The sequence below is a fragment of the Nyctereutes procyonoides genome, unplaced genomic scaffold (genome assembly GCF_905146905.1).
Source record: "Nyctereutes procyonoides isolate TBG_1078 unplaced genomic scaffold, NYPRO_anot_genome, whole genome shotgun sequence".
In the NCBI taxonomy this organism is placed as follows: domain Eukaryota; kingdom Metazoa; phylum Chordata; class Mammalia; order Carnivora; family Canidae; genus Nyctereutes; species Nyctereutes procyonoides.
The window spans coordinates 4,038,965-4,051,931 of NW_026575051.1; the positions used below are offsets into that span (position 1 = coordinate 4,038,965).

General features: G+C 42.0%; 1 protein-coding gene across 3 annotated transcripts in view; it reads left to right on the forward strand.

Moving 5' to 3' along the window:
- BLTP3A (bridge-like lipid transfer protein family member 3A) overlaps nt 1-12,967 on the forward strand; it is a 62,129-nt gene that overhangs the window by 39,060 nt on the left and 10,102 nt on the right. For all 3 annotated transcript variants that reach the window (XM_055329924.1, XM_055329923.1, XM_055329925.1), the window contains 6 exons: nt 4,183-4,269; nt 4,785-4,955; nt 5,598-5,737; nt 6,545-6,686; nt 6,925-7,118; nt 7,324-8,780. In XM_055329924.1, coding sequence (XP_055185899.1) covers nt 4,183-4,269; nt 4,785-4,955; nt 5,598-5,737; nt 6,545-6,686; nt 6,925-7,118; nt 7,324-8,780 — 2,191 coding nt within the window. The remainder of the gene's footprint in view (nt 1-4,182; nt 4,270-4,784; nt 4,956-5,597; nt 5,738-6,544; nt 6,687-6,924; nt 7,119-7,323; nt 8,781-12,967) is intronic.

The following is a 12,967-nucleotide window of genomic DNA, read 5'->3' on the forward strand; positions in this document are numbered from 1 at the left end:
CTGCAAATTAATATATGCATGAGATTTTGAAGATATAATAGATAATTATTATCATATCATATCTTGAAATGATAAAATATTGATTATATTCATTTAAGTAGTAGTATGTAGTATTAAAGTTAATTTCACTTTTTTAAAAAACTTTTTTGTATGGCTACTAGAAAATTTAAAATTACTTATGTGGCTTACATTCTATTTCTACTGGATAGCATTGCTCTAGAACTGTCTGTCTAGTATGGTAGCCAATAGCCACATGTGGCTGTTAAGATTAGAATTAAATAAACTGAAAAATTCAGTTCTGGGACGCCTGAGTGGCTCAGTGGTTGAGCGTCTGTCTGCCTTTGGCTTGGGGCGTGATCCCGGAGTCCCAGAATCAAGTCCCACAATGGGCTTCCTGCATGGAACCTGCTTTTCCCTCTGTCTATGTATCTGCCTCTCTCTCTCTCTGTGTCTCTCATGAATACATAAATAAAATCTTTAAAAAGAAATTCAGTTCCTCACTTGCAACGGCCACATTTCAAGTGTTCAGTACAATCTACAGACCATATAAGATTTTCATCATCACAGAACATTCTAGTGCTGCTCTAGAGGCTTGTCAAAGGCTAGATCTATCTGCTTTTTCATCAAGGGACACCATAGCCTGGGATGTTGGGTCCTTGAGTAACATGCTTACCTCTCTCCCTTGGTATTGGAAGTGAAATTATTAGAAAATGGGTAGGTCCTCGGGGACAGCTTAGTGTGAGGTGGGGCAGCATTATCTCTAAAAATAAAATGGAGCAGTGTATACTCCAGCCTTCAGTTGATGAGGAAGAGTGTCACCTGCCTCTTTAATCTTTTTTCCTTAGGATGAGGCCTGTGAGCCAAAAACTTTCTTTCCCTCTCTTAAGGCCACACGGTCCTCATCCCACCAGTTCGTTGGAGAATTTTAATTAGTCTTTTATGGATACTACTTATCATTTATGTCCCATATATCATTATGTGCATATAATTAACCATGTTGGTAATTGATAATTAAATATAATTAGATTTTGATTTTAATTCTACACCCTACTTTAATATGCACAGTCTGTGTAGTTTATTCTTCTTTTAGGTCTAACTAACTCCAATGGGGGGAGCATTGCTGTGAAACCCTCTCCTTCCAGTGGTCTCACTCATGCATTTTTTTAAAGATTTTTTAAAAAAAATTATTTATGAGAGACACAGAGAGAGAATGAGAGAGAGAGAGAGAGAGGCAGAGACAGGCAGAAGGAGAAGCAGGCTCCATGTAGGGAGACCGATGTGGGACTCTATCCTGGGTCTCCAGGATCACGCCCTGGGCGGATGGTGCTAAACCACTGAGCCACCCGGGCTGCCCTCAGTCATGCATTTTTAACTGGGATGCTATCACCCAACGGCAGAGAAAAATTGGCTATTTTAAACATCTTTATTGAGATTGAATTCACATAGCATACAATTCACCCATTTAGAATATACAACTCAGCATTTTTTAGTACATTCATGGGGTTGTGCAATCATCACTACAATCTAATTTTAGAACATTTTTGTCTGGGCAGCCCCGGTGGCGCAGCGGTTTGGCGCCGCCTGCAGCCTGGGGCGTGATCCTGGAGACCCTGGATCGAGTCCCACGTCAGGCTCTCTACATGGAGCCTGCTTCTCCCTCTGCCTGTGTCTCTGCCTCTCATTCTCTCTCTGTGTCTCTATAAATAAATAATCAAAATCTGTAAAAAAAAAAATTTTTTTTTGTCCTTCCTAAAAGAAATCAATGTACCCATTAGCTGTCACTTTCCATTTTGCAGCTCTAAGCAACCACTGGTCTCCCTTCTGTTTTGAATTTTGCCTATTCTGGACATTAAAAAATGGGTTCTTTGGTGAGATGTGGGGGCAAAAAATAGTCTTAGCTATAACATGGTTTCTGCCCTTCCAAAGCTTAACCCTGCATGAAAAAATTTTATTCCTTATATTTAATTTCTTTCATTGGGTTTTCTTGGTTATCACATGAGGAGCATTGACATTGAATTCATGGAAGAAGCACAAGATATGGTGAATAGATGGCTGTGAATAGAGTACTTTTTCCCTATTGATTGCTTAATTTGAAAATCATGCAGTGGGAGTGGCCTTGCACATATATGCCTGTTGGCTGCCATTGACTGCCTTGTTGGTGGTATTATATTTGAGCCTCAGTGCTTTTGTGATTTGAACTTAAAGAAATAAAAATAGTTTTTATTTTATTATTTATTTCTACAAGTTATTCAGCAAATCATTAAGTGTGAAAAGAAAAAATATGACCTAGTCTTAATGAATACCTAGAAGCTAGATAGGCTAAAAGATTTTTTCTCATAATAAGTGAAAGTTAAAAGTTATGTTTACTGAGGTGCACCTGGCTGGCTCAGTTGGTAGAACATGAACCCTTGATCTCGGGGTAGTGAATAAGCCCCACATTGGGCAGCTTACTTTAAAAAGTTCATTAAAATTCATTTTAAGAAATTTATTTAAATTTTCCATTTTTTTGCTGAAAAATACTTTTGAATAATTAAAAATTTGATTATATTGCTGTTGTGTATTTCTGATTTTCATATGTAATTTGATACATTATGATTTATATAAAATAAATTTCATTAAAGGTTACTCAGCAAATATACGTATAAAGTTGTTAAATATTAATAGCTTTAACTTTTATTTATTTTTATTTTTTAAAGATTTTATTTTTTTATTCATGACAGAGAGAGGCAGAGACACAGGCAGAGGGAGAAGCAGGCTCTATGCGAAGAGCCTGATGTGGGACTCGATCTCAGGACTGGGACTCTGGGATCATGCCCTGAGCTGAAGGCAGACACTCAACTGCTGAGCCACCCAGGCTTCCCAATAGCTTTAAGTCTTAAATTTAACTTTTGATTTAAAACAATTATTTAATCTTTCATAACCATGCATTGAATAAAAGGAGTAAACTTCATACTTATTCTTTTTATGTATAAAGCACAGGTAGACATATAGTACATAAGCAGATACATAGTGTATCTGTGGTATGAAAATTTCATGAAGAGGGGCATTGGGGAAAAAATGTCTAAACAAGCTTAGAGGTAGTGATAATAAACACAAAGATTGAGAAATAGGAATGTGAATGTAGGATGGTGATTTGTCCAGAATTTGGGGTGGTAAAATCTAGATTAGATAGAAATGTATTAGCTTACCCCTTCAGGATCCCATGGTATTTCCCTTCACCCTAATAAGAGAAGTATAGAACAGTATAGTTCAGACATATAGTTCATGCATATGTAGGAGAAAGTTTCTACTCTAACTACTCTACTAACAGTTCTTAGAGTGTAGTTGGAGAGTTAGGTAGAAATAGGGAAAGTTCATTCATTTAGTAAGCATTAAATGTAAATTCAAGATAAACATAATACATTGTTTGACTTAACACTAAAAATTCCAGTTTACCTACAATATCCTATATGTGTCATTTACAGTGTCCTTGTTAGTGCAGTGTTTTAGTGTTCATGGTACTGTGTATGTACAGTATGGAATGATTATCTAATTAGCTCTGAGACTAGAATATGAAAGGAAATAATATGGGTTCTGTTTTGGGGGAATTTGGCTTATGCTTCTCCAAGTGTTGGGCTGAGGAATAGCATTCCTAGCATTTTTAGTTTTGGGGGGAACCAATCAATTAGGGTTTTAGAATGTGTTGGTAGGATACCTAGGATTCTAATTCCTGAATCCTGAGTTTTGCAGTTTCTTTTGCCTTTCTGGAAATCTGGCAGCCATTTACAGAGATAATGGAATATACTTTTTTTGGGTCTTATCCATTGACTGTTGAGAGATGAAGAGAGGAGGGCCTCAACCTTGCAAATCCTTGACATCATGGTCTTTCAGTTGCAGTTGCACTTGTGTATTAACTAGGCTTTTTTTTTTTTTTTTTTTAGAGAGCGAGGAGGGGGTGGGGAAGGGCAGAAGGAGAGGGATTGAGAGAGAATCTTAAGCAGGTCCAAGCTCAGCACAGAGCTAGATGCAGGTCTATCTCACAGCTCTGAGATCATGACCTGAGCCAAAATCAAGAGTTGGTCACTAAACTGACAGGCGACCCCAGGCTTTGGAACTGATCCTCAAGAGGATCTAAGTACTTTAAGTGGTGTTTAGGCTTCTTTGTTTCTTCTGCTGCTGTTCACCTTTATTTTTCTTTTATAGGTGTCTCTGCAAACAGACTGACGGGTGGTGCAATGCAGCTTACTTTCCGCAAGATGGCATTTGACTATTACCCCTTCCACTGGGCAGGTAGGACAGCCCTGAATGGCAGCAGTTCTAGTGTGTCCCCTGTACCTATGTATTGAGGACATATTCCATGGGTTCATTCCTGTCTGCCCAGCAGGAGGGTACCAGGAATTGCAGCTCAGAGAGGTATTGGGAATAGCCCTCTTCAAGAAACTTGTAGGGTCTGCTATCGATGATTCTTTATCAGCGATGGAAAGAAGTAGGAGAGGCAGTGCTTGAGATGTTGCTTTTGATTCTGTGCTCTGCCCCTTACTTCCACTAGTTTTCGATCTCTCTAGTAGTCCATGGTCAAAGATGCTGAGAGCATGTTTGCTGGCCTTTTTCGGAACCTTAGGGAAAAATCACATATGGAATCCAGAAGAACTTGAATGTTCTCACTAGATTTTTACTTTTCTCAGAGAACTCTGGATTGGAGTGAGGGATCAGATTCTGAAGTAGGACTATACCAATGGAAGATAAAAATCAGAATGTTGGATTATGATCTTGGACTAAAATCTTATTGCTTTATTGTTGTATAGGTGACAGCTGCAAACATTGGGTACGGCACTGTGAGGCCATGGAGACCCGAGGCCAGTGGGCCCAGAAGCTGGTGATGGAGTTTCAGAATAAAATGGAGAAGTGGCATGAGGAGATGGGTTTCAAACCACCTTGGCATCTGGGAGTAGAGTCTCCCTTCCAGAAGAAAGCAGGTGGGTTATAAGGAACTGGAAGACTCCTATAGCTTAGCCTTTTAGCATAGCTATTTACCTTTGACTCTCCAGTGAAGATAAAGCCCTGGACTAACTAATTATCCCAACCTCATCCCATGTAGAGTTGTCAGTGACTTATTTTCTTTTTCTTTTATTTTTTTAAAAAGATTTTATTTATTTATTCATGAGAGATACAGAGAGAGGCAGAGACATAGCCAGAGGGAGAAGCAGGCTCCCTGCAGGGAGCCTGATGAGGGACTCAATCCCTGTTCTCCAGGATCATGCCCTGAGCCTAAGGCAGACACTCAACTGCTGGTTGACATCACAACCTGAGCTGAAAGCAGGCACTCAACCATTGAGCCACCTAGGCGTCCCAGTGACTTTTTTTCTTTACAGAGTCCTAGCTGTCTTTAGAACTAGCCGCAATGTTGAGGAGAGGTTGTCGTCCCCTTTATTCCATAGGCTGTGGCCTTGGTCTTAAGGAGAATACAATTTTTTAGTTTCTTCCAAAAATTAGACGGTATTAATCAGTCTTTCCTACATATAGCCTTGATGATCTTAGGATTTTTACTTTCCTTATTCTATTAATAATGAGAGTTGAATGTATCTGATTCTCTTTCCTACCTTCTTATTTTTATTTAGATTCTCTCTCCAGTCCTCGAAAGAATCCCCTTGAGAGAAGCCCCTCTCAGGGACGACAGGCTGCCTTTTGGCCTCCAGCTTGGAATCGTTTACGCTCTAGTTGCATGGTAATACGAGTGGATGACTTGGACATCCACCAGGTGAGAAGCCCAGTGCAGGGAGACATGGTTGGAAAGGGGTGGAGTAGTTCACTTGGAAGGCAACAGGTGTGAATAAGATTGTGGAATTTGGGGACTGCTTACTTGACTCCTGAATGGGTTGATAACACTGGTCTATTTCTTTCTGAGCATGGCTGCTGAGATCAGGACCTGCAATTCCCTTAGTTTCCTCTGATACCCTACTATAACCGTTCCCCTGAGAAAAATGAACTTTTTTTTTTAAGATTTTCTTTATTCGGGCAACCCCGGTGGCTTAGTGGTTTAGCGCCGCCTGCAGCCCAGGGCGTGATCCTAGAGACCCTGGATGGAGTCCGCGTTGGGCTCCCTGCATGGAGCCTGCTTCTCCCTCTGACTGTGTCTCTGCCTCTCTCTCTCGCTCTCTTTCTCTCTTATCTATCTCATGAATAAATAAAATATTTTTTTTTAAAGATTGCATTTATTTATTCATAGAGACACAGAGAGAGAGAGGCAGAGACACAGGCAGAGGGAGAAGCAGGCTCCATGCAGGGAGCCCGATGTGGGACTCGATCCTGGAACTCCAGGATCACGCCCTTATCTGAACACAGGCGCTGAACCGTTGAGCCACCCAGGGATCCCCGAGAAAAATAAACTTGCAGATGATGTGAGGCAGGTGTGAGAATGCCTGCAGTAAGTGTGCAAAGCACTCTGCTTCCTGTGAGAGACTTTGCAAGGATTGTAGTGGCTTTTATATGACCTCAGAGGAAATTGAGGAAATTCTATTATAGATGCTGTACGGGTACTAACAGCAACTTGTGTGTGGTTGTGTAGGTTTCTTCAGCTGGACAGCCAAGTAAGAAGCCATCTACACTCCTCTCCTGCAGTCGGAAGCTTCACAACCTACCCACTCAGGTCTCTGCCATTCATATTGAGTTCACAGAGTATTACTTCCCCGATAATCAGGAGCTTCCAGGTAAAGCATCTCATCTGGTCACTTCTTACTTTGCAGCCAGCCTTGGGGCCATGGCTTGTATTCTCATTTGTTGCTAGGAATTTTAGGTGTTTGAGTTAGTTTAGCACATTTTGTTAAAAATTCTCCCTTTATAAACATGTATCTTTGCTTTCTTCATAATAAGATGAATATCAGCTGGTAAGTAGGAATTGATTGCTACTCTATATATGATGATTTTTTTTTTTTTCCTGCTTTCTAGTTCCCTGTCCCAATCTCTACATTCAGTTAAATGGTCTGACATTTACTATGGATCCTGTCAGCTTGCTCTGGGGAAACCTCTTCTGCCTGGATTTATATCGCAGTTTAGAGCAGTTCAAAGCTATCTACAAGCTGGAAGACTCAAGCCAGAAAGATGAACACTTGGATATCCGACTGGATGCCTTCTGGTTGAAGGTAGGGGAGGGTGGGATTTTTGTTCCTTGTTGGCAGCCCTAGCTGTATTTCTTCCATGGCTATAATCCTGGGTTCTACTCATCCTTTTGATAGAAATAAGAAAAACTATAACAGCTCAAATGGTTGGTCTTTTACATGTGTATTAAAAACAGGTTGTGGCTACTCAGATGTCCATTCTGAATTGGGTTTCATTTTCTTTCTGAAGGTTAGCTTCCCGCTGGAGAAGAGAGAGCAGGCTGGGTTGCATCGTCCTCAGGCCCTCGTCTTTTCTGCATCGGGCATGACTGCCACCAATACACGTCATGCCCCACATTGTAGTTGTCCAGACCTCCAAAGTCTCTTCCGAGGTTTTGCGGCTGCTGAGTTCTTTCATTCCAATTATGTTCACTTTCCCAAGGTTCCAGGTGGCTTTAGCCTTCTGCACATGCTTTTTTTACATCATGCTTTCCAGATGGATTCCCGAATCCCTCAACCCAGTACCCTCCCTCCCCAGAGGCTTAAGGCTTCCCAGGATCTGTGGTCCATCCACTTCACCCAGATCTCATTGGACTTTGAGGGAACAGAGAACTTCAAAGGTCATACTTTGAATTTTGTGGCCCCCTTCCCCTTGTCCATTTGGGCCTGCCTACCCCTTCGCTGGCAGCAAGCTCAGGCACGGAAGCTCCTTTTGGCCACAGAAGGGAGGTTGAAACCATCAGCTAGCTTTGGCAGTCCTGTCCATTCTGAGGCCCTTGCCTCTGATGCTGTGCCCCATCAGCGGTCAAAGACTGAGCATGATTTGAAAAGCCTATCAGGCTTCACAGAAGTCATGGATGTTTTGAAAGAAGGCAGCCGTAGTGTGGACAACAAAGGGCCTCTGACTGAACTTGAGGATGCAGCAGATGTCCACATGCTTGTACACTCCCCTGCACATGTTCGTGTAAGGCTTGACCATTACCAGTACTTGGCTCTACTCCGCCTGAAGGAGGTGCTACAAGGTCTTCAAGAACAGCTGACTAAGGATACAGAGGCTATGACTGGCTCCCCCCTGCAGGACCAGACAGCTTGCATTGGGGTCCTCTTCCCCAGTGCTGAGGTGGCTCTGCTCATGCATCCTGCCCCTGGGGCTGTTGAAGCTGACTCTGCAGGTTCAGATACCACCAGCCTCATAGATTCAGAGCTGTCTCCTTCAGAGGATAGGGAGCTGAAATCTGATGCCTCCTCAGACCAGGGCCTACCAAGCCCTGAGAAGGTTCTGGAGGATAGTGGCATTGAAAATCTAGATGCATCCCAGGACAGGCCAGTGCCTCTTCATAGCAATGAAGTACTACAGGATTCAGATTCTCTTGCACAGCAGGAGGCAGGGAAGGGCCATGAAGCAGTCGATTCCTTACAGGCCAAGAGACTGAGCAGAACCCAGACATCCACCTCACCAGCTGTGGTGAAGCCTCCATGTGGTAGGGATTCCGCTGTGAATGGACAGGCAGAGCTCAAGCCCTTGAAGAACATTGAGGGAGAATTGTCAAGTGCTATTCACATGACCAAGGATGCCACAAAGGAGGCCATACATGCTACTATGGACCTTACCAAGGAAGCTGTATCCATGACTAAGGATGCCTTCAGTCAGGGCAGAGACCGAATGTCCTCCACCATGCACAAGATGCTGTCCCTGCCCCCAGCCAAGTGAGTGGCTCTCTGCCTCCTTCATTCATCCTGTCTCTTCCTCCTAGCTCTGGTCTTTGGGCTTAAGGCCTTCTGCTGCGTGTGCTGTTAGATTGGGAAGCGCCATGTAGTCCAGGAGAATGCATAGAATGGCCTCTTTAATGTGCGAAGCCTTTAGTTTTCAGTGCTGCCTGCAGGGCAGTGGAAGAATTTTCAGGCTACTTAGAAGATATAGGTATACCAACTGGAGAGACTTATTTTCAGGACTACATCTAATCCTGTGATAGGTGAAGAACCAGAAATTGGATTTGCACATGCCTCCATGTAGCTTAGCCTATTCTTTTTTTTTTTTTTTTTTTTTTTTTTAGCTTAGCCTATTCTTGGGCAGTTTTCAAGTCAACATTTATTGCTTCATAGGATCTTCCCTTCTCTTTCACTGATTCACTCTTATAGATACAGCTATGCTCTGTGAGAATAATAATAATAATAATACCTGGCATCTGTATGATATTTTATTCTTTTTAGTGGCCTTTCACATAACATTTTGTTTGATCATCACAGCAGCCCTATGAGATAGTGATAAAAATTCGTATCCTCGGTTTATAACTGAGGGAACTGAAGTTTCAAAAAGGATGAGCCCATGGATGTTGTATCTTATAAATAGAGAAGCTGGGGCTTTGGATTTGCTCTTTCTGGTACACCTTATCAATGTCTGCCAGAGTAATAGAGAAGGAAGAATTTCATCTGTTCATTCAACAAAAAACTTTGGAGCCCCTACTTTGTGCCCAGCTCTGTGTCAGACACTGAAGAAACAGTAGGGAGTAAGCAGAAAAAATACAGAAATGCATAGTTAGAAGAATGGAAAAGGTATGGATTTTTCCATTGGTGCCTTGTGGTTTTAGGAATGATAATGAAGATTATGGGAAATCTTTGTTGGGATTCTTTGTGCTTTGGGGACCATGGTTTGAAGAACAGTGGCCTTGGAGCTTTGTCTAAGTGAATTGTGGGTCTAAGTGGGTGTCTGAGCAATGTCAGTGCTAGTACTTGCTAGGTGCAGAAAGCCTAGAAGGAAGGAGAAGGGAAAACTTTCAGAGATAAATGATATAGTAATATGAGGCAACACTTACAGAGTGTTACAGTGTGTGTAAGCACAGTCCTGAGTGCTTACAATGTTAATCCATTGAATTCTTGTAACAGCCCTGTAGGGCAGGTACTAATATCAGTTCTCATTTTACGGATGAAGAAATTGAGCTCAAAGAGGTAAGAAACTTGCTTAGGGTCACATAACTCTTGAGTGGTGGGGCAAGGATTGAAAGCCTTGAGTCCCATACACCAAATGTGCTACTTTTTCCAAATGGAGAAGCATAAGGGAGGTGGGAAAAGAGGAGACCGAGGTGATAAAGGGAAGAGAAAGGTGTGTGACGCAAGCCCTTTTTTTCACTCACAACCTTGACATGCTGACTGCCCAGCCCACGGTCTCTTCGCAGTCCTCCCTGTCCTTGGCTTCTCTGTGGTGTTTGTACTTGCAGTCGCCCTGAACGCTTACAGGTCTCAACCTGTGCGGCCGCTCATGCTTCTGGGCAGGAGGAGTCTTTCCTTCTTCCTTGGCTGCTCTCTTCTGCCTTCAGTTCTATAAACCTAACTGCTCCATTGCACCAGGCTGTCCGTATTCTAATCACTTTTATTACAATCTTTATGTTTTAAATTATGAAAACTAGTTTTGTTCGTTTTGTTGACAACGTAGGAAAAGAATAAAGAAGAAAACAAAGTCATTCATGACAATGCAGAGATAGCCACTATTCACATCAGGATTGTTTTCTTCCAATTTTCATACCTATATTTGGGTACCCATGTGAATGCTTTTATGTGTATACACGTACACTTACACGAATATTATTTTTACAATAATACAATTATTTCTCTATCATCTAGAAAATTTCCAGTTTTATTCACTTAATGTTTGTGAATTATTTCCCATTCGTTAGGTATCTGAATACATAATTTTTAATTGCTCTATTGTATTCTGGCAAATGGATGTATCCTAATTTATTCATTCATCTCGCTATGGGAGAGGGCTTTAGTGTGTTTCCAGTTTTTCTCAGAACCAAAGCTCTATTAAATGCCCTTGTTTTTTGTGAACATAACTCTTTTTTAAAAGATTTATTTCTTTGAGAAAGTGAGACTGAGACAGAAAGAGACAGAGCACGAGAGGGGCTAGGAGCAGAGGGAGAGGGAGAAGCAGACTCCCTGCCAAACAAGGAGCCTGACACAGGGCTCAATCTTAGGACTCCAGGATCATGACCTTTGCCAATGCAGATGCTTAACTGACTGAGCCACCAGTCTATGCATATCTAAATCTTTAAAATAAAAACCTAGAAGTGGGTTATTATTGGGTCAAACGCTGCAAACATTTTTAAGGTTCTTGATTTTTTTGCCAAACTTCAGGAAGGTTTATATCAGTGCATTTTTCCATTCCTTCTCTCGAGGTTATTTTATTCATCTCTTCCTCTACTGTAAAGTCTGTATTTTCGGTTCTGACTTTTCTCCCCTCCCCTATTCTTTGTTAAAAACCATCTACTGCGTGTGGTTCCCCATGGATTTCCCAGGGATATGGCGAACCTCACATACATAAAACTAAATTCCCTATCCCTCCCAGACCAGTTCTTTCTTTTTTCAGTAATATCATTCTCCTGCCTGTTCCAGTCATTTGTCAGACTCTGACTGTAATTTCTAGAACAGGGGTTCTCAAACTGAAGCATGTTGCAGAATCACCTGGAGTGCTTGTTCAGATGGCTGAGCCCCACCTCAGAGTTCCTCATCTAGTAGGTCTGAGATGGGGCCTGAGAATATATATTTCTCTAAGCCCCTTTTTTCTCCCTGTTGATGCTGATGCTCCTACCTGTGTGACACTTTGAGAATACTACTTTATGGAGTCTTGTATCCATTTCTGCAGTCTGTTCCTACATGTGGACTATTTCAGTAAACTATTTTTTTTTAAAGATTTTCTTTATTCATGACAGGCACAGAGAGAGAGAGAGAGAGAGAGAGAGAGAGAGAGAGAGAGGCAGAGACACAGGCAGAGGGAGAAGCAGGCTCCATGCAAGGAGCCCGATGTGGGACTCAAACCCAGGAATCACACCCTGAGCCAAAGGCAGGCCCTCAACCACTGAGCCACTCAGGCGTCCCTATTTCAGTAAACTATTAACTGATTTCCTCATTGGAACTCTTTTCCTCACTAGCTTGTTTGAAAGAGCCAGGTCAACCTTCTTAAAACACAGGTCTGATTTGTTATTTCATTATTCTAAAACTTTCAGGCTTTTTCCTTACACCCTCTAGTTTTAGTTTGAACCTACTTCTGTGACATAATCAATTATGCCAAAAAGTGATATCTATATATATAGATCTATATCTATATATAGATATAGATACCATTTTTTTGGCTTTGTTTTTAAAGTAGGCTGTATGCTGGGACTTGAACTCATGATCCTGAGATCAAGACCTAAACTGGATCAAGAGTTGGATGCTTAGGGGATCCCTGGGTGGCGCAGTGGTTTGGCGCCTGCCTTTGGCCCAGGGCACGATCCTGGAGACCCGGGATCAAATCCCACGTCGGGCTCCTGGTGCATGGAGCCTGCTTCTCCCTCTGCCCGTGTCTCTGCCTCTCTCTCTCTCTCTCTCTCTCTCTCTCTCACTGTGTGCCTATCATAAATAAATAAAAATTAAAAAAAAAAGAGTTGGATGCTTAACTGACTGAGCCACCTAGGTGCCCCCACTTTATGTTTTTTTAATTGATTATTTTTTAGAATAGTTTTAGGTTCATAGCAATATTGAACAGAAGGTACAGAGATTTCCCATATACCCTCTGTACTTTATAGTTTTTTTTTTAATTTTTTATTTATTTATGATAGGCACACAGTGAGAGAGAGAGAGGCAGAGACACAGGCAGAGGGAGAAGCAGGCTCCATGCACCGGGAGCCCGATGTGGGATTCGATCCCGGGTCTCCAGGATCGCGCCCCGGGCCAAAGGCAGGCGCCAAACCGCTGCGCCACCCAGGGATCCCATGTACTTTATAGTTTTAAAAGCACTTTCATATATAACCTTTTATCCACATTTTTCTGTAATCTGGCTGCAATCCATGTGGTGAAAGTGGCAGGAAAAAACACTTAGCAGGAAGTTAGGAGACTTGGATTTTTCTTAATTCTCATCT